The sequence below is a fragment of the Mya arenaria genome, chromosome 9, assembly GCF_026914265.1.
Source record: "Mya arenaria isolate MELC-2E11 chromosome 9, ASM2691426v1".
In the NCBI taxonomy this organism is placed as follows: domain Eukaryota; kingdom Metazoa; phylum Mollusca; class Bivalvia; order Myida; family Myidae; genus Mya; species Mya arenaria.
In genome coordinates, this window is record NC_069130.1 from 48,481,887 (window position 1) to 48,507,130 (window position 25,244).

Here is a 25,244-nt window from a genome sequence, read left to right on the forward strand (position 1 = left end):
CGTTGTCATCGATGTTGTTGTCCTCAACATTGTCGTCATCATCATCATCATCATCATCATCATCATCATCATCATCATCATCATCATCATCATCATCATCATCATCATCATCATCATCATCATCATCATCATCATCATCATCATCATCATCATCATCATCATCAATGTCGGCATTATCATCATCATCATCGTCATCATCATCATCATCAATGTAGGCGTCATCATCATCATCATCATCATCATCATCATTATCATCATCATCATCATCATCATCATCATCATCATCATCATATCATCATCATCATCATCATCATCATCATCATCATCATAATCATTATCATTATCATCATCATCAGCAGCAGCCTAACTGAGTTTCATCATTTGTTATCATCATCATTACCCTCATCAGCTACAACAACAGCAGCAGCAGAAGCAACAGAGAATCATATTTTTCATTATCATCATTGTCATTATCACCGCCACCACCACCACCACCACCAAGCACTAGCACTTCTTGATTTATCTGCATTATCTCTGAGAGATGCTATAAATCATTTATTGACTAGTTTTGTGTTATTTGCTCTTTGTGAATCTAATGAAACAGTCTCAGAGCATTAATCTGTAAATAATTAATCACCAGTCTGTTAGCTGTTAGCCTTTTTATGAGTAGCATGTTTTCTGGCCTTTGCATTAAAGAATTGATTCGTCTCAGGGTATATGAGACTTCCATTTGATTTCATTATTGTAAAATAATCAATTAAGAGGTATATTTGTAAGTCAAAGAGATGTATGAAGAAGCGAATCTATTTTGAAGTAAAAATATTTGCATTATTTTTAACATTGTAATAACAGTTCAAAATATTACACCTTGACACTACTTGATCTTGAGATTTTAACAAGGTTGAATTTGGTAAAGTAACATCGCCCTAAAATGGTATGCATGTTTCAAGATATTTAGATGAAACTTGGCCAACATGTTGCCAGAGACAATTGACTGATTACTATAGCAAGGCTCATAACTCAAGACTTTTTTTTGTGTTTTGCCCCTTTGTTAAATAGGAAAAACCTCCTTTACAACATTAAGATGATATATTTTTTGTACTTTTTTGAGGGTGGGTGCACTTATAAAGTCACTCTCCATCGTAACGCAAATTCCTGTGTCCACAGCTGATGCGCCTTGTGAACAGGTATAATTAAACCTACATTTCCTACTATCATTATTTAAAATAGATGAAATATTTGTGTAGCAATGCATTTAATTGGCAAAAATTATACCTATAAAAATCATTCCTTACCTTTCGAAATCTATGAAAATCATTCCTTACCTTTGGATGTACCAGGTTAGGTGATTGTGTGCCAATTACTTATCATCAAGTGTTGGTGTGTTTTTTTCCACATTATCTTACATATTGGCAATAGTCTGTGACAAGAAACAGGCCTCTTCCAGCTATGCTGCTTTTCTGAAGATAAATCGCTGTTGAATTTTATAGCCAGAAATCATAGTTATTTTTGCATTATTTCCTGAAATTCAGCTCCGATGGTATAGGTGATATAAGTTTTTGCAAGGATTTCTGACACTAGTCATTAATTTATAAATTATCTGTATATAAGTAAAAAGGTTTTAAAGAACCATTAGATGGTTTGGAATTTGGTATGTCTAAATCTCAGTCATTGGCAATGATAGGTAAAGCCGACATCAAAGACTTCTGATGAAATAAAAAAAACTTATCTTGCTATGAATGCTAAGCTGCTTAAAAATATGCATTGGAGTAACTAGCAAAATATGCCAGAATGTCAGTGCCAAAAATAATATAAGGCAAAATCCACTTAAAATAATATTTTTGCAAAAAGCATGATTTGACCAGGTGTCATTTTGGTGTAAATCAGGTAGTTTAATTGGCGCAAGTGTTTTAAAAAAATTGAGCGAGGGATTTCAGAAATTATTGAGTAAAAGTATTTCAAGAGTTTACGAGTTTATTTCTAATACATTAGGCAGCATTCCCATGTGAACACAATCAAGAACTTATATGCATGATTAGGAAATGCCTTAAGAAAATTTATTAGTTTATATATAATTATTATGATGTATTTTCCAGGTATTTTGTGTATTTTCTGACAGGTGTTTCCTGTCAGGCTGGGCTTATCAGCTGTATACATATTTCTTACCAATGTTTGTTATTGTAGAGATGTAAATGGCATTAAGATGTCTATTGGTTGTTGGGGTGAACAAAAATACATCAGATAGAAATAAATCCCATTTGTAAATATATGAAAATATACTTCAGATTTTAAAAGAACTTCCAAAGGCGAAAAAAGAGGGATGGGAATGGGATGGATGGTTGAAATAAGGGGGTGGGGCTAGACTGGGAAGAAATGGGTTGGGCATATATTTGCTAGAGGTAAATATGGTGGGATAGAAGAAATTATAGGCAATGTGTAGGGGTGTTAGGGATACAAAGGGATGGAATAAGGATTATGACAATTGTATTAGGATTGCAAACTGTTAAACCCAAAGGATAAGTGCCTATCATTACCTAAGAATAAGTATGAACATATTTAAATAAAGTGGTCTTTTAAGTCGCACTATTTTAAACCGCATAACACTATACTTCCCAATTTTTAACCCCCGGTGCATTAATTCTTTTAACATGTCATGTCAAAAAGTGGATTTGGCGATTCCTGATTTTGATTTGCAATACAACAGCCTAGTGCCTAAATATAGAGAGCTAGAGGGACCATGAACCAATTTAGGCTTTTGGGAATCGAGGAATGAAAATGGAGGCAACCAGGGTTATTCTTTGTAAGCCTACTTTGTGTAGTTCACTGCTTTAAAAAAGGTTGGAATTCAAAAGTAGGAAGTGACCATCAGATCAACCCTCCTCATAAAGTTAATCATATTTGAAAGAGTGGTAAATAGCTTGAACATGAATAGCAGGAAATAGCAGGAATAAATGCCTTTCCTGTGTTTCCTCATTACTGACATCAACTGTGATTTTCTTGATAGCTCTTAAGCTGGCCGAGGGCCACAACCGATAACTCCAATGTTGTACACCACTCAGATTCCTTTGCAACATTATTATGTTAGGCTAGAGGAAAAAAAATTATGTGTATTTTCATCATAGCCCGCTTGTCCCTGCTAATGGAACACCTGCCCCAACATTTTTTTTATACTTGAGTCTTGACAAAAAATTGCCTAGGGCAAGAAGGGTAAACACTCAAAGAAGTTATGCCAGAATTTGAAGTTTCGGTTCTTTCGTCCAGACATACTCACTGGTCCAATATTTAGATCATGATAAAAGTTGAGGGTTGGTGTTAGAGGTTTCTTAATCTTATTGACAAAACATGAACCTTGTCCACAACTCAAAACCTGCTCAGGATATTTCAATGAAACTTGGCACACATGTTGCCAGTGACAATAGCCTCACTTTACCTTGGCCATAACTTGAAACCTGTTCAGGATATTTAGATGAAACTTGGCACATATGTTGCCTGTGACAATAGCTTTAACCTTGGTTATAAGATAAAACCTGCTCAGGATATTTGGATGAAACTTGGCACACATGTTGCTAGTGACATTTAATAGGCTTGCGTATGATCATTATTATCGCAAGGCTCATAACTCAGAATACAATCATTGTTGTGTAATATTCTGGGCCCTTTTTTTTTAAAGGAAAAAATCATGACTAATGTTTGTATTTCTCCACCACCCTTTTTTTAAAAAGAAAATCTGGATAAGAGTTGGATGTGGTTCTAAGGCTTAACTTTTCTCATGCCTTAATTCATTACCAGGAATAATTTGTTTCTCCTGCTGTTTTCTCCCTTGAATCCAGAAACAGTATCACCTGCATATAATGAGGCTATTTCATGTTTGCGGATTGTTCTGACAGGAGGTCTTGTTATATGCCAAGCCAGACCAGCGGTTTTAAAGTAAGATGCTGTTTCTGGTGAAAAACAAGTTATGCCTATCTACTTACTCATTTTTTTGGAGGTTTTATATAGTGCGGAAACAAGCAAAACATTTAACGCCAAAATGCCTTGTACCTTGCAAATATTTTGTTGGTATAGTTATGTTTACAAGGTACCAAAGGTGATAATCTGCAACAGATTCGCAGGATTTTTTGTGCCTCTTGGACAAAACTAAATATGAGGGATGACAACGAGTAGTGAAATTGGTACTCGAGTACTCAGACAATCTTCCGATCGAGTACTCGGGTACTCGATTACTTGGTGAACTTGAATTGATTTTCTGGAGAGACAAGGTCATGTTTGTATATATTGGCCATTTTCATCTATCAGTAAGTCCGTATATATGTAAAATATATATGATTTGATTCCTTTTGACAACTTTGAGTACAAACATGTTTAAATGCAATCTTAGGCTCTTAAAATGCTTTGAATCATGGTTCACCTCCTGTGAACTTCATCAATGCAATGCCCTTGTCCTCACAAGAAGCCTTACTTGGCCGCCGCAGGACCCCCAACGCCCACCCCAATGTAAATTTGAGTGATTACAGGTGACCAACCTTTTCACTTCAGCATCCCACCCTTTAAAGCTACAATAAATACTTCCAGGCACCAATTTCAGATTACTTTACAATAATGGTGCCAAATATTTCGGATAAGTGCGCATCTCAAACCAAATGCTAATTATACGAAGTATAAGTAGCAGTGAGCTTATATTAACATCTACCACCCCTCAGCAGGGTGGAACAAGACAGGGGCTAAGTAGCAGCCATTATTCTCCTGATGAATTACTGATAAGCCCTTGTCTGGCTGTTGGCTACCTCACCATATCTCTCTGGGAGCACACTGTGATTGTTTGCAGTTATCTTGGGTCTTGTGATGTTGTTTGGGATAAGATCTGAGAGCTTGTTTGTTTTTGCTGGTTTTATTGTAGACAAGAAACAAGTTTGGTATACATTTCGTATTTTGTGTTGATTTGTAGATTTTTAAGAGGCTTTCTATCCAATGGGCTGTAAACTTTGTTTGATATACATTTCATTGTTTTCTGAGATTGAGTGAAAAACATGCAGAAAATCATGGAAAATCGTCCATAAGATGTGAAATCCATGTGTAAATTCCGGGAATAATTTGTATCTGGATACAGGAGAAATTTCCAGAAAGTTATTAGCCTGTAAGTAAAGGTGGTTTTTCTAACATTTTTTTTTATCTCACTGAAATTTTATACCATCAATTATGGTGAAGTTATTGTTTAAGAAAAACATGTTGTATTTGTTCTTTGTAGCTGTTTTATTCTCAGGTTGCTATAAATTCCGGGAATTCGTGATATCACCTATGCAAAAAAAATCATGATGATTAACTATCGTCAGAAACAATACATAAGTGCACTCAGAAACATCGAAAGGCGATGGATCGCTGATGTATCTATGCCAAAATAGACCATGTGGACGAGCTTTAGCGATGTATGGAATGAATATTGATTGGCTGTCAACGCAAAGTTAATTGGAATCCTCTCTTTAAGAGCCTCGTATGTGTAAAAATACTTGGGCACTTGTTTGACTGCAGGGAGAGAGAGGATAATCATAATATCTGTTTTCCTGTTGTCTTGACATGCTCTTTTGTTGTCGAGCTCAGCTCGGGATGCCTTGGAATGATTGGATGAATTAATGGTGCAATTGCATTTTCTTGGAGAAGTATTCAGAGTATAGTTGAAGAGTCACAGGTCTTTGATATATATCTATGTGTATCCTTCTGTTGAATTTTGGGACTGAAGGTCTAAACATTCGGCTAAATAATTTAGATGTATCTTACCAGAGTTGGTAAAAAAGCTATGAGTTGATAAAGGAACATGCTTGTTCTAGGAATACTTAACTCAGACAGTGGAATCGTTTTTTTTTTTTTTTTAATGAAGTATTTAAAGTGTTTCATTGTAGAATTCTGACCGTGTCTTAAAAAGCTATCAAAGAATTGATTTTGAAATAAAACTGTGGGAAACCTCTCCCTGGAGAGTATGAAAATCGAGTGAAATATGACTAGGAGATGCCCAAGCAGTGTCACTTGTGGGAGGAATTGATTGGATTGACAAGAAACAGTGCCGGATGTTTGCTTTTCTGGCAATGTAAGTATGAGTTTAGAAGCCCATGTACATAATTTGGATGCTTTGCAATCTGAATTTACTTTTTAACTTGAGCATCATAATTATGTTGAAAATATGGATAGGGGGACAGAGAGAGGGGGGTAGGGGTATTTGGGGCTGGTTAAAGCAGCATCGTCATATTGACATGGTGAAATGGTGAAGTATATTCAATGTCATTTCTAAAGAAAGTCAAAATAGTACCCGGCACAGGTAGGCATTCAAATTTGTCTTGTTTGTGCTAAATGGACTCTTTTTGAAATGTTTAAATAAATGTGTGGTTCAATATGTTGTATAAAGCTAAGTTATACTGAAGATCACTTTTACGCCAATCTTCATTGATGACAAAAAGATAAAGCCTAATTAAAAATCCATAACCTATCCATCCTCTTTTATGGATATGATGTAACTCTAACCATACAATATGTTGTTTTGGGCCTATTTAGTGTGAAGCTGCAAAGCTTATATTGTTACTGAATTAGACATTATCACCAAATGGTAGAAAGCATTTTGGTCAGTGAATCGCGATTATTTTAAGTAAATCTGATGGCTCAAATTGTCTTGGAGCTAACGGAAGCAAATAATCCGAGTAGCGTGAAAAAAGTCATGCCTTCTTACAATTATTGATTTGATAAGCAGTTACCGGAGCATTGTGGGTGAAAACCCTCGGAGAATACAGGAAGTGATCGCACCGTGCGATGATTTACATCGAACATCCCTCTGCTGCTCCGGAAATCACATTTGAAGAAGTGGACAAGTCAGCTATTAGATTACATCTTCTCTTATGGAAGGCATATGACAAAGAAATAGCCTAGTGGCATCAAACATGGAAACGCTTCTTAAGACGGCTGGTTCGTCTGATGGAATTAGGCTACGTAAATTGTATTTAGATGGGGGGTATTATTCCACAAGAAAACAGATAATTGGGAAGCCTCTGGATTTATTGTAAGAGGCTGGTTCTGGGAAAGAATTGTTGATATGTTTTATGTATTGGTTCTCTAATGCGTTCAGTATTTTCACAGAAACCTATAGCACTAAGGTGGTCGTTTATATTTCTTAGGGAATTGTTTTGGTAACAGATTTAAAAAAAAATCAAGTTCATGACAACATTCAATTGAGTTATTTTACAAGATCTGACAAATAATCTAACCTTTATTTCTCTTTTATTGACAAATGAAATAAATATTTCATTATGAAGTAATAATCCTATATCGCCTTCTGAATCAAGAGATAATCCAGTTATAATTACGAAAACAATCGCTAATTCAACAAGCTGTTTAACGGTAATAAAAGGAAGGCGCTGAGAGATTACAATCCAATACTGCAAACTAATTATACGCGGCTGCTTTAATTATCTCTAGCGCAAAATCATATCAAGCTTCAGTCATGATTCCAATATCTACTTGTGTTCTTTACAGCTCAAATATCTACAGATAGTACTTTGATTGCTTGCAAATATTGATTAAAGAAGGCCAGAAGCACTACCGATAACAATCTCAAATATTGGTTTCTTTTGTTCGGCCGATTTAATGTAAATGTGGCTTTATTTGGAAAAGGTTGTATGAAACTATAGGTGGTTGGTGTTTATCACTTTTACTGACACTAGTTATTGTCAACCGTCTAAACGCTGTGGTTCCCAGTAGGTTATTTAGCGGTATTGAGAATGCTGAGTCTATTGTGTATTTGGACTCAGGACTTGTGTTTTTACTCAAGAAGATAATGTTTATCGTGCTGTATTGAGTGCTACTGACTCTTTTGTCTATCGACAACGAGTGACCTTGTGCTTTTACGTCGATGTGTACATGTTTGTCAATCTTGTATTGTGATTTCTTCGACGTGTGACCTGTTTCGCAGAGATTGGATATTTTTTGCTTTGAGTGTGTAGGCACTAGTTGGGCATGATAACACTTATAATACATGTAGGAGAAAGAAAGGGTTTTGCTTCTTGGATAGTTTTAATGATGTTTTCATATTTTTTTTATTCAATTATCATTGGAGGATTTGCATAAAAATGGTGAGTTGTTTAAAAGTAACCAAAATATATATATAGTAACAAATTCTTAACTTAATTTGATGTGTTGATTTTTGTTTTATACAAATGGTGAGTTATTTAAAAGTAACAAAAATGTACATAGTTGCAAAATATTAACTGATTGTGATGTTGTTGTTGTTTGTTTTACAAACTTTTAACTCAGCATTTGAGATAAAACAAGGGTAATACTTAGAACAACTTAGTCTTCATTATGCCTCAATGATCATTTGTTAGCTTGTTTTCATTTTTAATGAAGAAATATTTTTTATGATCAGGTAAAGTATTATTTTTATCTATTTGTAATGAGCTTCTTAAATTTATTTGAGGCACATCTTCAACCAGTTGCCAAATTGTAAGTAATTCTGTCTTTTTGTTGTTGAAAATTTAGGTAAGAAGTGAATAATTGTCTTACATATATTGCGTTCTCACACAGAGTGCAGTAATATTGAAGACATTAATGTTTTATTGTTTGTCTCTCTGTAGTCTGTCTGTTCGTATGTCTATTGGTAATCTGTCTGTTTGTATGTCTGTTGGTAATATTATCATAAAATCTCTCTCTATTATTTCCCTTTTCAATCGGCCCTAGACAGACAACAGTTTTCTATAGGATTGGCTATACTGACAACCTTTCTATTTTACTAATAAATAATTATTGGTTGTTCAAACTTTTATGATCAAATTATGATCTTATATCACATAAAGAAACTAGAATCTGATGGCTATAATTAACTTGTGCAGTCAGTAAGATGCTAATTTGACATTATTAAGACAATTAATATTTGCTTGTCATTTAATAACTGGCTATATCATTCCCTGAAGCACTTTGGTGAATTAGTTTATTTGTTAAAAAAATATTAGTAATTAAAGCGGTCAGTGTTTTATTTTGTCCAATGAAAAGGCAGTATTTCTTAAGTTTTCCAATACATATATTTCAGTAAATCAGAAGACAGCCATTATTGATTTAAACCAGGTGAAGGAAAAGATATAAACAGTCGCATGATCACAGTTTACACAATAAAATGTAGACCACTAAATAAGTTTAAATTGTTATTATGTTCTTACACCAAATAAATGGTTATGTGATTGCATTGCATCAAACTATTTTTTTGGGATGCACATACTTACAACCTTTAACCATTTCTTAGATTAATACATTGTTGTTGTTTTTTTACACCAATTGGGCAGAATTTTTTGTCCAATTCTCAAAGCTAAGACATTAATTTATTATTTATCCAATAATTATTAACCAACCAAATAAGTTGATCACTCAAACTTTCCCAAGGATAACTAATGTGGAATAATTACCAAATGTTGTATTCAATTGGAAACAAGTTATTTTAAAGAAGTTAAGTTTGAAGTTCATGGGCCATATTCAATAAATAACTTTGATCTAATGTAAGTTTAAGAGTAGATCTGAGTGTTTTGATTAGATTGTAAAAATAGCTGACCGATACACTAAATGGAATCACTGATTCAGGAAGCAAGGATAGTTCAGGAAAAAATAATTCAGGACATAATAATTCAGGAGCATTAGAATAATTCAGGTCAAAAATAATTTAGGAGCAAGGATAATTCAGGACAAAAATAATTCAGGAGCAAGGATAAGGATAAGAATTATATTGAAAATAGAATATGCAAACAAATCTGATTCAATGTTTCAAGAATTGATATAAAGCTAAAATAATTTTAAATCTTTTAACAGCATTTATTCTAAACAGATTTGCCATAATGAAATTTACAATGAGAAATATATTGGTTAAACTGTGTTAAGCCTTTTCGTAAGTTTTCAAAGAGTATTTGCAAATAAATGAACCAGGGTTTTAATAAAATCTGCAAACATTAACTTGAAAGCATTTTTGAAAGCAAGAACAGAATAAATTGTGTTTAAAGAGGAGGATATTATGTTTGCTTACTTTCGCAAATACAAAAGTATTTGGATTGTAACATAAATATAAAGAACTTGAAAATGAATAGACTAAAAGCCTTGAGAAAAAGTAAATTAATAGAGTTGCCGTTAAATATTGTTATTCAATATTGAGATATATTGTAGTGCAGACTGTTTTTGCGTACTCTTTGTGTAAAAGTGGGAATTTTAAAGGTAAGGCTCTAGTGTTGTTTTTTCAGCCCTTTTTCGGACTGAAAAGTTTAAATTTTAGGCACAATTACCTGAAATTTTAAATACTTGAGTTGGAGAGCTGGACTGGCCAGAGCCTAAGTCTAGACTTCAGGTTCCTGTGTAAGATCCTGCGTGAACTGGTGTCTATTTTGAAGGCTGTCAAAGCAGAGAAAGTTCCCTTAGTTTTATTGGAGCTCGAACCTGGTACTTAATAAAAGTCATACAGTATGGTTTATACTGATTTTGTTTTATCTTGTTGGTGAAGACAGCTGAAAGCTGCTATGAGTCACTCTTGAGTCTTTTTCCTATGATGGAAACTATTGCTGTGTCCTTTTTGAGAGGCTAAGATACCATTTCCCTGGTGGCGATCTAACCCACGACCTCTGTGGTGAGAATTGGACTCCTTTACCATTAGAACACTTACCCAGTTTGTCAATAAAATGTTATCCAATATTTGAGGATTGACTGTCACTAACAGGACGACATGTCAGAGCCTTATTGATATTAAATAGCTACTAAGCTATTAGATGAACTGTTTTGCAAATACTGTCCAATCGAACAGTCATTTCTTGTCATGTGAAATCATTTGACCATTAGGAATGTATTACAAGTCGTAACAACAATCGTCTTCTCTAATTTACTTGTTTCAATCTGTCACATACTGACAGACGTAGCTGCTAAATGTTGTAACTCGAATGTCACCACAGTTCATTTCCACCTCGGGCCTTTCACCAATGTTTATACTACTGTAATTAATTGTTCACTTTCTGATGTGTTGGGAGACCTTACTTAAATTCTGTATTATCCTCCATTATGTACGATGTTACAGCAAATTTTTTCACGTAAATGTAATTACAATGTTTTTCGTGTCAGCTGTGTTACAAATCTAGGAAACATATTGTTTAGATGCATCGAATAATTGTGTTTCGTATATGAGGCTCACGCAGATATATTCGAAATAAGTAATTGAGTCAGAAGTGGTTTTCAAGTGTTTGAGTGTGGTATGAACGTTACCACTTGTGTTTTGTATTAACAGGAACAGTTTATTGTGAAACTATCATTTAGTGCGGAAATGTGAGACCCTTAAGTCATAATTGTTAAGCTCATGTGGAAAGTTAAGTATATACAGGCAGTATGGTGTAAAAAGAACATCACGTTTATGTGCTGTTTGTGTGAGGAAAAAAATCGTTAGCGGATTACAATAGGACATTAATTATTGAAATGTGTCTGGATCGGTATGATTTCCGAAAGGTAGGGTTTGCTATTCTGTTTTAATGATATTCAAAATAACTTTAACCTGATTTATAAAGTTTAAGTATATTTAAAATCATTATTGATGGTTACATCTTATCAGGCATTTAGAAGCACAAAGGAAAACAATGAATGTCATTTTATATATAGTAAGCGGTATTATGGCCGTGTTTATAGAGCGGAGTTAATTATTTATTTATTAAACAAGAGCAAGCTTTGTCCTATTTGATCACAAATTGACATGATATAAATAGGGGTTATCAGATTAAAAACCAATAAACAGAGTTCCTTCCCTTAGTTATCTGAACCGACAGTGTTGATTGACATTGCGATAAATTACTTTGTAGTTAAATAGCTACTTGGGGTGAAAATCGTTATGCTACCTGGGCTATTTGACACTATACATACCTGGCAGATACAAGGTGGAATGTAGCCAATGTACTGTTTAGATTTTGTGTTGTGGTATTTGGATTTTTCTTGTGCTAAATGAAGAAGCTTCCCTCAGTGTTTGATCAATTTAAGATCAGGGATGTGTTAAACTGGTTTAAAAAACAACAACAAATAACGAGAAATCTTTAGCTTTGTTTATGTTGTTTGGGAAGTGAAGTGATCCAGTTGGGAGTTTTTTACACTATTTGCCTCGCACTTAATGGTTTTCTCTGGTTACAAATAACTTCATAATGGATTAAACATACCGTACTGGAACTTGGAAGTCGGTTTATTGTGAACATTGGATATGATGCAGATGTAACATGAAAATGCTTTAATGTTGGATATTAATACACTCAAGTTTTAGCTAAATCAGGTAAGCTCGGTTTATATTTCCCTTCAGTTTATAAAAATGGGCTACTAACATTACATAAATGTCATTGTTGGTGTGTTAATGGATTTTTGAGAGGCATTTGATAGGGTTTGTCATGTCAAGCATGCATTGTTTTTGTGGCATGTGATTGAATGGGAGGTGAGTGGGGTCTACTTTTATATATGCCAGTAAAAATTGTTTTATGTTTATCAATTATTATCTCTTAACTACGTTATGCGTTGGTTTTATATATATATAATGATGTCATGAGCTTTATGATTTTTATCGTTTAATGATGTTTTTCTGTCTTCATAAAGTTAAGTGCATTAACTGTTAATAATAACCCTGCGATAAATTACATGAAACTTGAGATTTTAATCAATCATTTCTCATCATATTACAGTTTTCACAAGATGTCACCTTTTATGTGAAGAGAAACATGACTAGCAAAGTATTACATGCTATAAAGCCAGGCTGATGTTTTTGTAAATGTCATGCAAATAGATGCAAATTACTCCACAGCATATGTTTTATATAAACTTGGTAGTTTTAGCTCTCATTTCAAGAAAACCAAATGTCAAGCATTATCGTACATCATTATCAAAAGAAGGGTTTCCCCTAATTGCATTTTCTTTGCATGAGTGCTGCATAGTGGGCTGTATAGAAGTCCTCAACTCTGTCACCTGCTTTAAAATTGAAGAAGCCGACCTGTACGCAGACAAAGAGCTGATTGTTTACACTCTGATGAGGTGAGCGTGTTTACACGGCTGTTTACACACTGATATGACACATTCATCGACTGCAGATTAAGCCTTCACAGTGGCTGATAGTTGATTCTCGTTTGATACTTGTTCACTCTATGGTTATGTTTAATACTCGATAGTCAAACATTGTGACAAAAAAGACGTTAAGAAATAACTGTATCGCTTTTCACGGTCAATATCGTGTGAATTGATCGTGATTTTATACAGCTGATAATGGGAATAACTTTTAAATTAAATATGTTTTTGAACTATGTTGTCAATATCGGCTATCTGAATGCATATCTTAAATTATGCTAATTATAGTTTTTACAAGCCTCACGATAGGCCATTCAAATGTATTGAGAAGTAGCGGTAATCTGATTTTGATGTTTCTTTTCAGGAAAAGTAATGGATGGACAAGTTCTTTTGAATAATGTGTCTACCATTTTATTGGTGAAAACGGTTTTATGTAGTCATAGTTATTACCTGACCGGCTTTGATTCTTGAGATATATAAGAAATAAGAATTATGCGTCTTGGAGTAAAAAGGTTATGAAACTTTCCTGCTCATTAACAGTGTTTTTGGTCTGAAAAACATGGCAGCCATATATATTATGGGATATTTTGTCTGACACTGTTGTCATCGTTGGCAGTTGTTGTTGGCACACTTTCATTCTGAATGAAGATTGTATGACATGTTGTAGGGTTTTAAAACTGGTTGTGCATTTGGTCATGGTCAGAAAATGACCCCAATTAATTTTGAGGTCAGTAGGTAGAAGGTGAAGGTCATGGTGTCCTTTGCGCTCCCAACAGGTAATTCATCCAATTCGCTTAAGTCTTTAAATACTAATTAACAGTATTTTTAATGATCACTTCATTATACTTCAAAAATGGTTAGGTATTAATACTCTGAATTCCCTATTAAATCCTTAAAGGATATTGCCATGAAACTGTTCATGTGGGTATGTGTTCTTTGACAATATGGCTGCCATATATGAAGAAAGTCCAGTTACTCTGACTTAACTCATTGTTGAGTTATGGCCCTTTATCAACTGTGAACACAAATTAGATTGACTGTTGGCGTCTCCTTGAGGGATTTATTTTGTTCTTTCTTGTATCGGCGTTAAAATACCTGAAAGCATTCTTGCCTGTAAGTTTTAATTTTAATACTCTGCTATTCATAGTGACCTTCGTTTATAAAATTGATATTCATTGTGGTATAGGTATACAAAATCAACGTCGACTTGTCACTTTCTCACAAATTATGTTAGTTAAGCCTCTTGAGATTCAATTTAAGCATACTTGTATATGCCGGTCTAAAAGGTATTGAATTTCTCATGCCTTTGATGTTAAGATCTATTTTGACACAGGTACAAGTTTACAATTTAGTTTTTAAATATTTTTGGTTATTAAAGTATATTATATTTAAGTACATCTCGAAAGCTATTTAACGGCTCTTAAAGGAAATTTTGTGCCTATGAAAAGTTTAAGGTACTATAGCTTTTCAATTTGATTTTAATCCAATTTACATTTGGTAAATTTGAGATTTGTTGAAAGTGATCGAATTTACATAATTAATTTGGATGGTGATTTCCCATATCATACATAGGCATTAGGTATAAACTAAGTACCATGTCTTTTCGTTATTCATCGCCATTCTGAAGGGAAATAATCTGATATTGATTTTAATTTTGGAAAGTTGCTTAAACTTGAAAAAGCACTTCATAAAAGTTATTCTCGTTGAATTCATTGTTTTGTGTACTTAAGTCTACATACTTAACTATTTTAAGGTTTTGGCTTGAAATGGAATTTTACATAAAAGGCCATTTCTGTGTTTGATTTACCCGAAATTCATTTGAACATTTAAGGCCTTTTTTCTATGTTCGATTAACCCTTATCCCTTACAAACATTTCAATGTCTTAATTAAAACGATTAAAAGAAAATGAAACAAACTATTTGACAGAGTAAATTGACATTTTATCTACGTTGTCTGTTCAAATCAGGTTTTATCTCAAAGCGACAATGGGCTGTAAACATATATTGTTGATTATCCAGTACTAATGTGAAGTGACTTGACAGTCTAATGTAAACAGATATTTACCCGAAGATTAAACATTTGTGTTTGCATTTAACAGCCCTTGTATGGAAGTTATACACTGAAAATGGGCTTAGTTTACAAGTGACGCTGCCTTTGTGGAGGGTTAGAATATTAATTTGACAGTTTTTGGTGTGACTTTGGGCATTTTTAACTTGCTTCAAGTTATGGATTATTAAAAAAAATCCTGTATTTGTTCAAAATCTGCGTGTACGTCAATGTGTTGGATTATAAATAAACAGGTATTGTTCTTTGAATTGTTCTATTCATTTGTTACAGTCAAAACCTTTGTTATTATACATTTGACAAGAAAAGGTTTTATAAATAAATATGTTAGTGTTTGCCTTTATGTCTGTGCCTATATGGGTTCAACGTTTGGATTCTCAGATTTGGGTCATGTAGAAAGCTCCTGACAAAAACCAACCACCAAAGTTCAATTTATTCATCTACTGGTTTTGTCAAGTGGGTGATGAAGCAGTTTGTGCATGTATGTGATATTAAGGTTGTAGACATTTGCAGCAACACTAAGAAAGTCATTCTTAACTTGCTTTGATCAATTTAATTGGCAGCATGGCTATAAAATCTATTCCTTAAACATGTAATACTGTGTTTCAATTTCCTTATTGTAAAAGTATAATGGACAACTTGATTTATCCTCTCTTTCATTATCATTTCTACATGTATGTAGGTTAGTTATGCATGTAGAAATGTATGCCTCTATTTATTTTAAAACAATTTTGGCATTTTTAGTGCCTCCATTTTTCACAGCAAAATAGTTCGAATATTTGTCTTATAGTTCATGAGTGTCTTGATGTAATTATCAGTGTCATCGCTGTGTCATAAACCTTTTTTAACCTTGGCCATAACCTGAAATTGTCGAAGACATTCAAATTAAACTTGGTACATATGTTGACAGAGACAGTAAGTGCATGAATAACTCTGGCATTAATCATTATTTGAGTTATGCCCCTTGTTCGACTGAAAAGAACAAGAACAGACGAGGACTGGTGTTTACTCCCAGCTCTCTTGTTGTTTAATTATTACTGGTTTTCATTCTGTAACTATTCTTTTTGAAAGATAATTTTCTATTTTCGTAATCAATTAACCATACATTTTGCCACTTTTTGTTATACAGAAATGCACAAAATGTTTCGCTTCTAATAACATCAAAAGAGTCATGCTTTAATTATGTGCTCATTGTCAAAATGACATTTTACATCTGTAATATAACGATGTTATAAAAGTTCACTCGAAAAGTTGATCATTTAATTATGATTAATCTTTGAACAAAGCATACATATGTCACATAAAAATTATTCAATTTATCATGATAAATTCGTTATTTATCAGTTCCAGAGTAACAGTAACTCTGCAAAAACTAATTATGAGCAGTCTTCTGTTTTAATTAAAGTTGTCTCCCTTGAGTTGCAGGAAACTACTTGAGTGGCTGCCAACTCATTTTCCTAATTTCTTCAGATCTTTGCTTGGGGAAATTCAGTAGCAAAGACCATACATAATCTAGTACATATCTCTATGATTAAATGGAGGAATTGTAGGCCACACTTTCTTTTGGGATTAAATACAAGTTTCGTCTGGATTATTTACAAGTTATGGCTATGATTTATCTGATTAAGAAGATCTGTTAGGTTTTCTGCCGATGTGTCAAATTCTACTGTTGATTAGACTATGTTTTGACGAGGGGATAAAAATAGTTCTGCGTGTGTGATGTTAATTGTGTGGAAGGAGAGTTTTTACACAAGAGAAAACGAGGAGGACAGATTTTATCTGTAGAACGCTGGATTAGGTTTGTTTTTGTTGAAGGTGACAAATAGATCGTACAAGCAGTGATTTGAGAATTTTCGGACAAAAACGCACAGTGACTGAAATATGTGTTTCAAACATGATTTGATTTGAAGGTTCTGTTTACAGCCTTTTTATGTTGGATGTCTGTTCACATGGATCAAGTAAAACCTGTTGAAATATAATTGTAATCGGAATATTGATATTTGTAACAACGGTCAGTTCAGATGTTTACTAGTGATAAAGTCAGTGGTCAGTTCAGATGTTTAAGTAGTGGACATATCAATCATATCGTAATGGACAGTTGACAAAAATGATAACAACAGTATTTAGAGCAATTTGTTAATTGTCACTTTCATTGTTATACATGTGTTATACATGTGGTGACAACAGAATGTTAAACATCGGGAAAACAAGAGTTATGATGGTCGTTTGTGTTGACAATTGACATTAAAACTCGCCAGTTTGACATGATACTACATGTGTAGGGGTTCTGGACATCAGCTGAGAATACCCAATATTGAAAACTATAATTGATGAAATCTGCGCTACAATGTGCTGGAATGGTGGAAAAGCCGTCTTGTTCAACTAATCAAGGTCAAGCTCACTTGTAAAAGTAGAACTTAAATTTAAGAGTTAAATCTGAGTGTTCTGATTGGTATGTAAAATCTAGTGACCAATTGGCAGGTTTCGGCCTTGAAAAATAACAACATTACAACTTTATTCCAGCATGCTAAACCCAGGCCAGATAGGCAAAATCATCCTACTCATATTTTATTTTTATATATAAAAGAAAAAAAAGAGTAATACAAAGCTCTAATTGCACAATTTTTCCCTAACACCCCTGCCAACATTTAACTATTTCAATTTCAGATCTTAGGGACGGGCGAATGTCAAAAGGTTACCCCCCTCTAGTGTCAATTCCTGGATACCCCCTTGAAATGCATATCTCAAATTCATACAATGGGATAATTCAGCACAATTTCTTGTTTAGTATTATATTCTCTTCTCATTATTTGTTCATGTGAAGTTTTTGAGAAATGAGAAAACATTAGATATACCTGCCTTTTACCTGTCAGTATTTTCTTTCCTTGGTTCATGATACTAAATAATATCTTTAATTTGCAATATCAAATTTGCATTCTGACTTTTTATCAGATCTTAGCATGAGATTATCTGCTTGGGAAGATTCTCATGAAATTTGCTAACATTTGATGATATGATGAAATGCTACCATCTTATTCTTTCACTGTGGTTTATATTAATGAAAATTGATGATGCATTTTAAGCTCAACTGTTTATCAAAGAAAAAAATTCTCGGTATTGTCATAGCCTGGTTGTCGTTGTTGTTGGTGTTGTTGTCAGTTGTGTCATTATTCATAACCTTGGCTACGACTTGAAATATGTTTGAAACTTGGTACATATGTTGCCAGAGACAATACACACATGTACAGCAAGGCACGTGACTCTGGCTTTTATGATCATTGAGTAATGCCCCTTTCTTTGACTGAGAAAAATACCTACGAGACATTGCGCTTGCTATGCGACGCTCTTATTTTTAATGGTTGGTAGTTTGATTATTACATATTTACGACTTAAAGCTGTTGCAAATACAGTATATAGATTTACATTTAAATGATCAATTAGATTTTGTGCAATTGAATAATCGTCCAATAGAGAGTAAAATGTTGATCGTTATCAAATGCTTTTAAAAAATCAAAGAGTCATAAACTATATTAATGCATAACTAATGATAATTATGTGTAGAATTGTTCTGTAGCCAAAGGTTAAGAAATATGGTATCGCTCAATTGATTGATTTTGAAAAGGGTTATATTCCATTAATTTATTTAATCGGTTTGATTTTCAACCTGGTTTATTTGAAGTGTAAGGTTTTATGACTTGTAAATGGAATGTATTAACGTTTTTTTTGTGACTCTGCAAATCTGTTTGATTTATCGCTATATGCGAATGGATCACTATTTGTTAAAAATGGACATGTTTATTTTGCATTTATTCAGGTATGCATTTTGATTATTATACCATTAATAATTTTGATAGATAGATTTATTTTTAAGCCTGTACCTTGGTGAATTAATCCATATGTTTTTGTATAGATAAAAGGTTGACGCACTTATTTCTTGTGCATTAAGTTCATAAACAACATTTTTCGATTAAGTCGGTCTCTTGACAAATCTGTATGTCAGAAGCTACATATTAATTATTATGATACTGGGAAGATAGTTATGACTTGGCTCAAAATATGCAAACATGCATTAATAATAATCTTCGCTGATTTATTGTATCTAAATCTGATAGGACACTTTAGAATCGATCAAAATGAAGGATATGTTTTAAGTCAGTTAGCAGATATTAAGTTAAATGTAATGAGTTAGCTCAGTGGTTAGCCAACACGTTTCTCACCTAGACAACCCAGGTTTGATTTTCTCAACCTGGGCACGTGTGTGTTTGATTTGTGGTCGCCAAGCCAGTCAAGTTGGTTTCCAGTACTAGCTCCGAGTACTCCGGTTTTCCCCACAACACAAGACCACAAGCGTAGCATTGTGCCAACGAGTGCCATTAATAAAATGTTGTTTTACAATCATGTATTATATAGTAAGTTAAAGATTAAACAAAATCTAACTGGTTAAGAAGAGAGTTCCTTCCCTGCGCTTCCTTCTTAACAATAAAAAAGATAATGTAACAATTCAAAAAAACAACTATGCTATGATCTTATATTGCACACTATTTATTGAACGTTGTCCTTGACAACATGGAACATAACAATTATGTCACCCAAAACTGAGCGAGATTATACACTAGTGTTTTAATTTTTACATCATAGTTATGTTTGAATTTTATCTATTTTCAGAGATTGAGAGTGACCATCCTCTCCTGAACCCTGCAGTCAAGGCGCGGGAACTGTTCTGTTCCGAGGCCACCGACACCTACCCTGTCACTGCACTCAGGTATAAATTCATTACTAAATTCCTTTTTGCTCCTTTTAGATTCTTATCCTCAGTTGCTGTATCTTTTGTCTCTTTCCTTGTTCAGTGTGTACAATTATACTATGATATTGTGTTAGCCGTTGTGCTCCAGCAGAACACTGCAAAATTGGGCCATTATTACTTAAAAGAAATAATAATAATTATAAATGTGGACTCTGTATAATGGGGCCATCTTATGGATGAAAGTATGACAAAATATGATAAAATGAGTGTCGCAAATTGAAATGAAATGTCAATATATTATGGATAAAGTTACATCGGTTGGTATTTTTGTTCTTATTCTGCAACTGAAATCAGACGTAAAACAAGAAATTTTGCCTCATTTCAATCCACAATTATTATTTTTTTTATTTCTAGACCTATAAACCTCTTTTAAATGATACAAAAATGATATCATCACAATTGACCTAATTGTGTACATTGAAAAATTTACATTTCAGGGGCAAGTGTCGCGTTGTTCACTGTAACAGTCTAGAGGCGGCGCGGACATTCCATCCGGCCGCGGACACATTCTACTGTATCCTCGGATACAACCCGGAAACCAAGAGGCTGGCGACCACACAGGGACAGATACGGGTCGGGTCTATGTATCAGGTAAGATACGGGAATGTTTTTTGAGAGCTAAAATATTTCAAGTATGAAAAAAAGAGTTCTGCTTGAAGTTAGGGGAAGTTTGAGATGATAAGCATTTGTATTATGGCATCACCTTGCAATGCACTTGCAAGATTTTAAACCAGACTGTGTTTCAAAAAACTTCTAAGCCTCTGTGAGGTTGGCAGCTTGGATTTCATGTACAAACTTGATGTTTGCCATGCTTGGACACCATTTTAAATATTTGCATGAAACTTTACACAAAGTTATTAGATGTTTAACAAACATGTTTAAATCACTTCACATTTCTCTTGAGAGGAAAATAAAAATATGAGCAAAGCAGTCATAGCGTTCTCTTAAGCTAACAACTCGATACCACTTATGCTTTAAAGGCTTATAAAAAACATGCTCGAGTTTGATTGATTAGAAAAAAGATAAAGACGATGAATTCTGGACACAACAATTTGTATGATTGCCTAGTTTTTGCCCTTTTTTTTTCAAAATTTTGTACATTTTAGTTGAATTGGTTTAGCTTGTCTTGGGGTTTTCTTGAGGAAAAAAGTTGAGGTACTGTCTTAAACTGGTCTTAAACTGACAAAACTGTTTTAGACATCCACATGAAACTTTGTATATATGTTACCATTGGCAATAGTAGCATTATGGTCAATGATTAGCCCAGCATAATAAATAATCGAGGGGTGAAAGCGAAAAGGTTCGTTCTGCTACTTTATTTAATGTCACTTAGAACCTTTTCGCATTCACCTCCTCTGTACGCTTGTGGTGGTCTTTTATATAATCTCATCAAGAAAACAGGTTCAAGTGAACAATTTGTTCACCCAATGTGACCCACTTTTTCAAGCTGTCAAGATTTCATCAAGGGTAACAATCTGACAAAGTTTCAAAACTATTTGACCAAACCTTAGCCAAGATATGGTTCTGGAGAGAGAAAAATGTGACAGTCAGATGGACTATGCCATGACAATATTCACCTCCCGAAACTTTGGTTAGGTGGGGATAATAACATTTCAGTAAAATATTCTTCATATTACTCACTAGATACAGAGAACTTTAAATATTTACTTACATTTGGTCTTAACTGTTCTTTTGTGTCAAGTATTTGATAATATTTATGTTCACAAAGGTAATTCATGTTCCGTTCAAACATGTTGATTATAACTTCTTTCTATAGACCGTTTTTATCGAAATTGCCTGATGTTTGCATAACTTGAATTTCATTGATCTTATACAAACATCCTTAGCGCTGTCTGTAAGATTTCATCACGCTGATGTTAAGAAATTTAATGCGCAGATAATTTGATCTTATAACATACTTTTCAGCCCTTTAAAGCGTGATTATGAAGCATTTATTCATTTTTTGGCTAATGTTACTTGTAATAAAATACATAACTAGTTTTGAAAATTGGTCTATTTACATCAAAAGGCATATTTATGATCAGAATATATTACTTTACAAAGACTTCTTAAGTTATGTATGAACTTAACTGTGGGATGCGCATTTATCTTTGTAAAATTTGCATAGCAAGATAGTATTGTCAATGTATAATGGTTCGTACAGTGTCGTTTCTTTACGGAAGGTGTCATAAATCATTCAGACCTATAACCCGAGCATATCATAATACCTGAAGCTCTTATTGTTCGGATCTGTAAGATCGACATAGCATAAAGACTAGTTTATCAACGTCTTTCACATTATATTAATCTTCGTGCGACCTCCAATGATCCGTTTTAGGTAAAGATTGGTATCTTATCGCGCCACCCATAGAAATGTGACAATAGCGCGGACTTAAATGATATTCATGACTTTGTGATCGCTAAGGAGTCGTTACGAGGGCATTTGTCAGTAAGGCTAATTAGATACCATCATGCAATTAGGTGCCTTGGCATTTTACTTATGTTTTCTAACATTTGAAGAATTGATTTCTATTTTCATGCAGTAATAATAAAGAGTTAATTTACACACAATATAATCATATAATGGGAAGATATAAGGATATAATGTGTTTGATTAATAGAAGTGAAATTATTTTTTTTAAATATTTATTTTAAATCAACAATAGTTTTTGACAATTTCCATTAATTTTATTTTCACTGTGGGGGCAACAAAATTAAACATTAATTATGTTAAACATTAATTATGTTAATTGAACTCATAACAAACGTGCTGTGAAATTAATAAAGTTGGGCCTGACTATGGTTATTAATAGTTCTATAATTATAGAAATGATAAAGCGTTACTTATTAAGGATTTATAGTGTGAGCAGAATGCTATTATTATATTTATATGGGGGAATAATCCATTATTTTCACATGACTGTCATTTACATACATCTGTTTAATTGTCTTTACCTTTGTTAAGGTCTTACACCAAAGTTGATTGTGACAATAGAAAGTGGTATTAACGTGGTCGTATATCTAGAAAACAATTCTTATAATTCTGAGACAATTTTCGTATGATTAACAATTCTGTATATATACATATTACATGCAGCCTTTGGATCATTATTCATCCATTTTAAGGGAAAAAAAAAACAAGAGAAAAAACTTTTCGTTCATACATTTTTATTCCCCCGAGGGTGGGCATATTAAAATCGCACCGTCTGTCCGTTTGTCCGGCTCAATAACTCGTGTCCGGGCTGTAACTTTCCCTTGTATGGACAGATTTTAAAATAACTTGCCACATGTGTTCCACATACCAAGATGACGTGTCGCGTGCAAGACCCGTGTCCCTCCCTCTAAGGTCAAGGTCACACTTAGGTGTTTATTCACAATGAAAAGCTGGGTATATGGACATAGAGTATAGGTTGTCATGTCTGGGCTGTAACTTTCTCTTGTATGGACATATTTTAAAATAACTTGTCACATGTGTTCGACATATCAAGAGAACGTATTGCGTGCAAGACCCGTGTCCTTAGCTCTAAGGTCAAGGTCACACTTAGGTGTTTATTCACAATGCTGCATATAAGCACATAGAGTATAGCTTGTCTTGTTCGGGCTGTAACTTTTACTTGTATGAACAGATTTTAAAATAACTTGCCACATGTGTTCAACATACCGAGACGATGTGTCGTGTGCAAGACCCATGTCCGTACCTCTAAGGTGAAAGATACACTTAATGTTTATTCACAATGGAATGCTGAATATAAGGTCATAAGAGTGTAGGTTGTCGAATATGGGTGGTATTTTTTTATGTTCAGAGGCAATTTAAAATGACTTGCCATATATGTATTTGACAGGTAAAGGCAAGATCAACTTTTCATGTACTGACCTTGTTCATAGGTCAATGTCACATTCGGGGGCATTCGTCACATACTGTGACAGCTCTTGTTTTCAATATTTTTCAAAGTGTTAGCAGGAATGTCTCTTTTCTTGCCGGCACGACTAGGCACGAACAGCCTAATGATTAATTTAAAACAATCAATGTCAAAACATTATTTTGGCAGTGTGTGAAAGTGTGAAGTCTTTTAATTTACTACATATCAGTATTCAAAACATGGTCAAAACATGAGCGCAAACACTAAATGTATGATTGTTGCTTTGTTTCTTAAAAATGGTACAAACAATAGCAATTTGGATCATATATATTTCAGTTTAAACATAAATTATATTTTACAACATTAAATTAATCACTCTCTTAGCAAGATGTAAATTTCGAGAGTGTGGTCTTGTGTTGTCGGGGAAACCAGAGTACCCGTAGGAAACCCACTTGGTGACCACATACCAAACTAACGTTGGCCAAGGGCAGTGATTGAACCTGGGTGGCTTAGATGAGAAGCGATTGCGCTAGCAACTGCGCTAGCCGGACAGCCACGATCATATTTAAATGTTTCTTCATATTTTGTTTCAGTTCAGTCTTGTAAACTCACAAAAAGAATATCAATTGTATAAACATTCATATTAATATTTATTTTGGCTTATCTGTATTTCATTTTTCTATTCTTAGAGCTATAAATTAACACAGTAATTTACCTAGGAATTATATTAGAGCTTAATGTTTCTTTGCGCACATATGCCTTATCATCTCTCAGAAGGTTTTCCAAGAAGTTTACTTTTAATTAATTTCATATCGCTTAGCAGTAGGGCTGGTTTTTGTGTTTTGGAAACGATTAATTGCCGGATAAAAAGCTCAAATGCGTTCTTTCTAATTATTAATCTTAGAACCTCACATGCACTCTGTAAGAAGACTGCAATGTTTATGAGAATGAATTAATTGTTCATCCAATTCCAGGAAATTTTTGGCACAACTGGTATTTTATCGAAATGCTGAAGGCTCAGTGCTGACATTACTTATCGAGTTTAGTTTTGCTGTTACAGTAGGCCTAAGAAAATATTTTCTTGGCAGGTTTAAAACCTGCTTTGGTTCAAAATTAAGCAATTTATTGTTTTATATATTGAATTAAAATGGAACCAAACGAACTTTCAATGCTAACCCAGTACTCCTAATGCAAACAAATTGTGCCCAGTTGGCCTGAATGCCAACCCATTGCACCCAGTTGGCCTGAATGCCAACCCATTATTCCAGTTAGCCAACCCAATGTGCCTAGTTGGCCTGGATGCCAACCCATTGTGTCTCGTTGGCCTGTTAATGCCAACCCATTGTGTCTCGTTGGCCTGTTAATGCCAACCCATTGTGTCTCGTTGGCCTGTTAATGCCAACCCATTGTGTCCAGTTGGCCTGAATGCCAACCCAATGTG

At 33.9% G+C, this 25,244-nt stretch overlaps 1 protein-coding gene across 6 annotated transcripts in view; it reads left to right on the plus strand.

Annotated features, from left to right (window-relative positions):
* LOC128202998 (arginine-glutamic acid dipeptide repeats protein-like) overlaps positions 1-25,244 on the plus strand; it is a 100,105-nt gene that overhangs the window by 27,700 nt on the left and 47,161 nt on the right. For 4 of the 6 annotated variants that reach the window (XM_052904218.1, XM_052904221.1, XM_052904220.1 and 1 more), the window contains exons 5-6: positions 19,805-19,901; positions 20,381-20,534. In XM_052904218.1, coding sequence (XP_052760178.1) covers positions 19,805-19,901; positions 20,381-20,534 — 251 coding nt within the window. Of the gene's footprint in view, positions 1-11,295; positions 11,494-16,994; positions 17,531-19,804; positions 19,902-20,380; positions 20,535-25,244 lie in introns of those variants that run through there. The other 2 variants (XM_052904223.1, XM_052904222.1) reach the window with 2 other exon arrangements.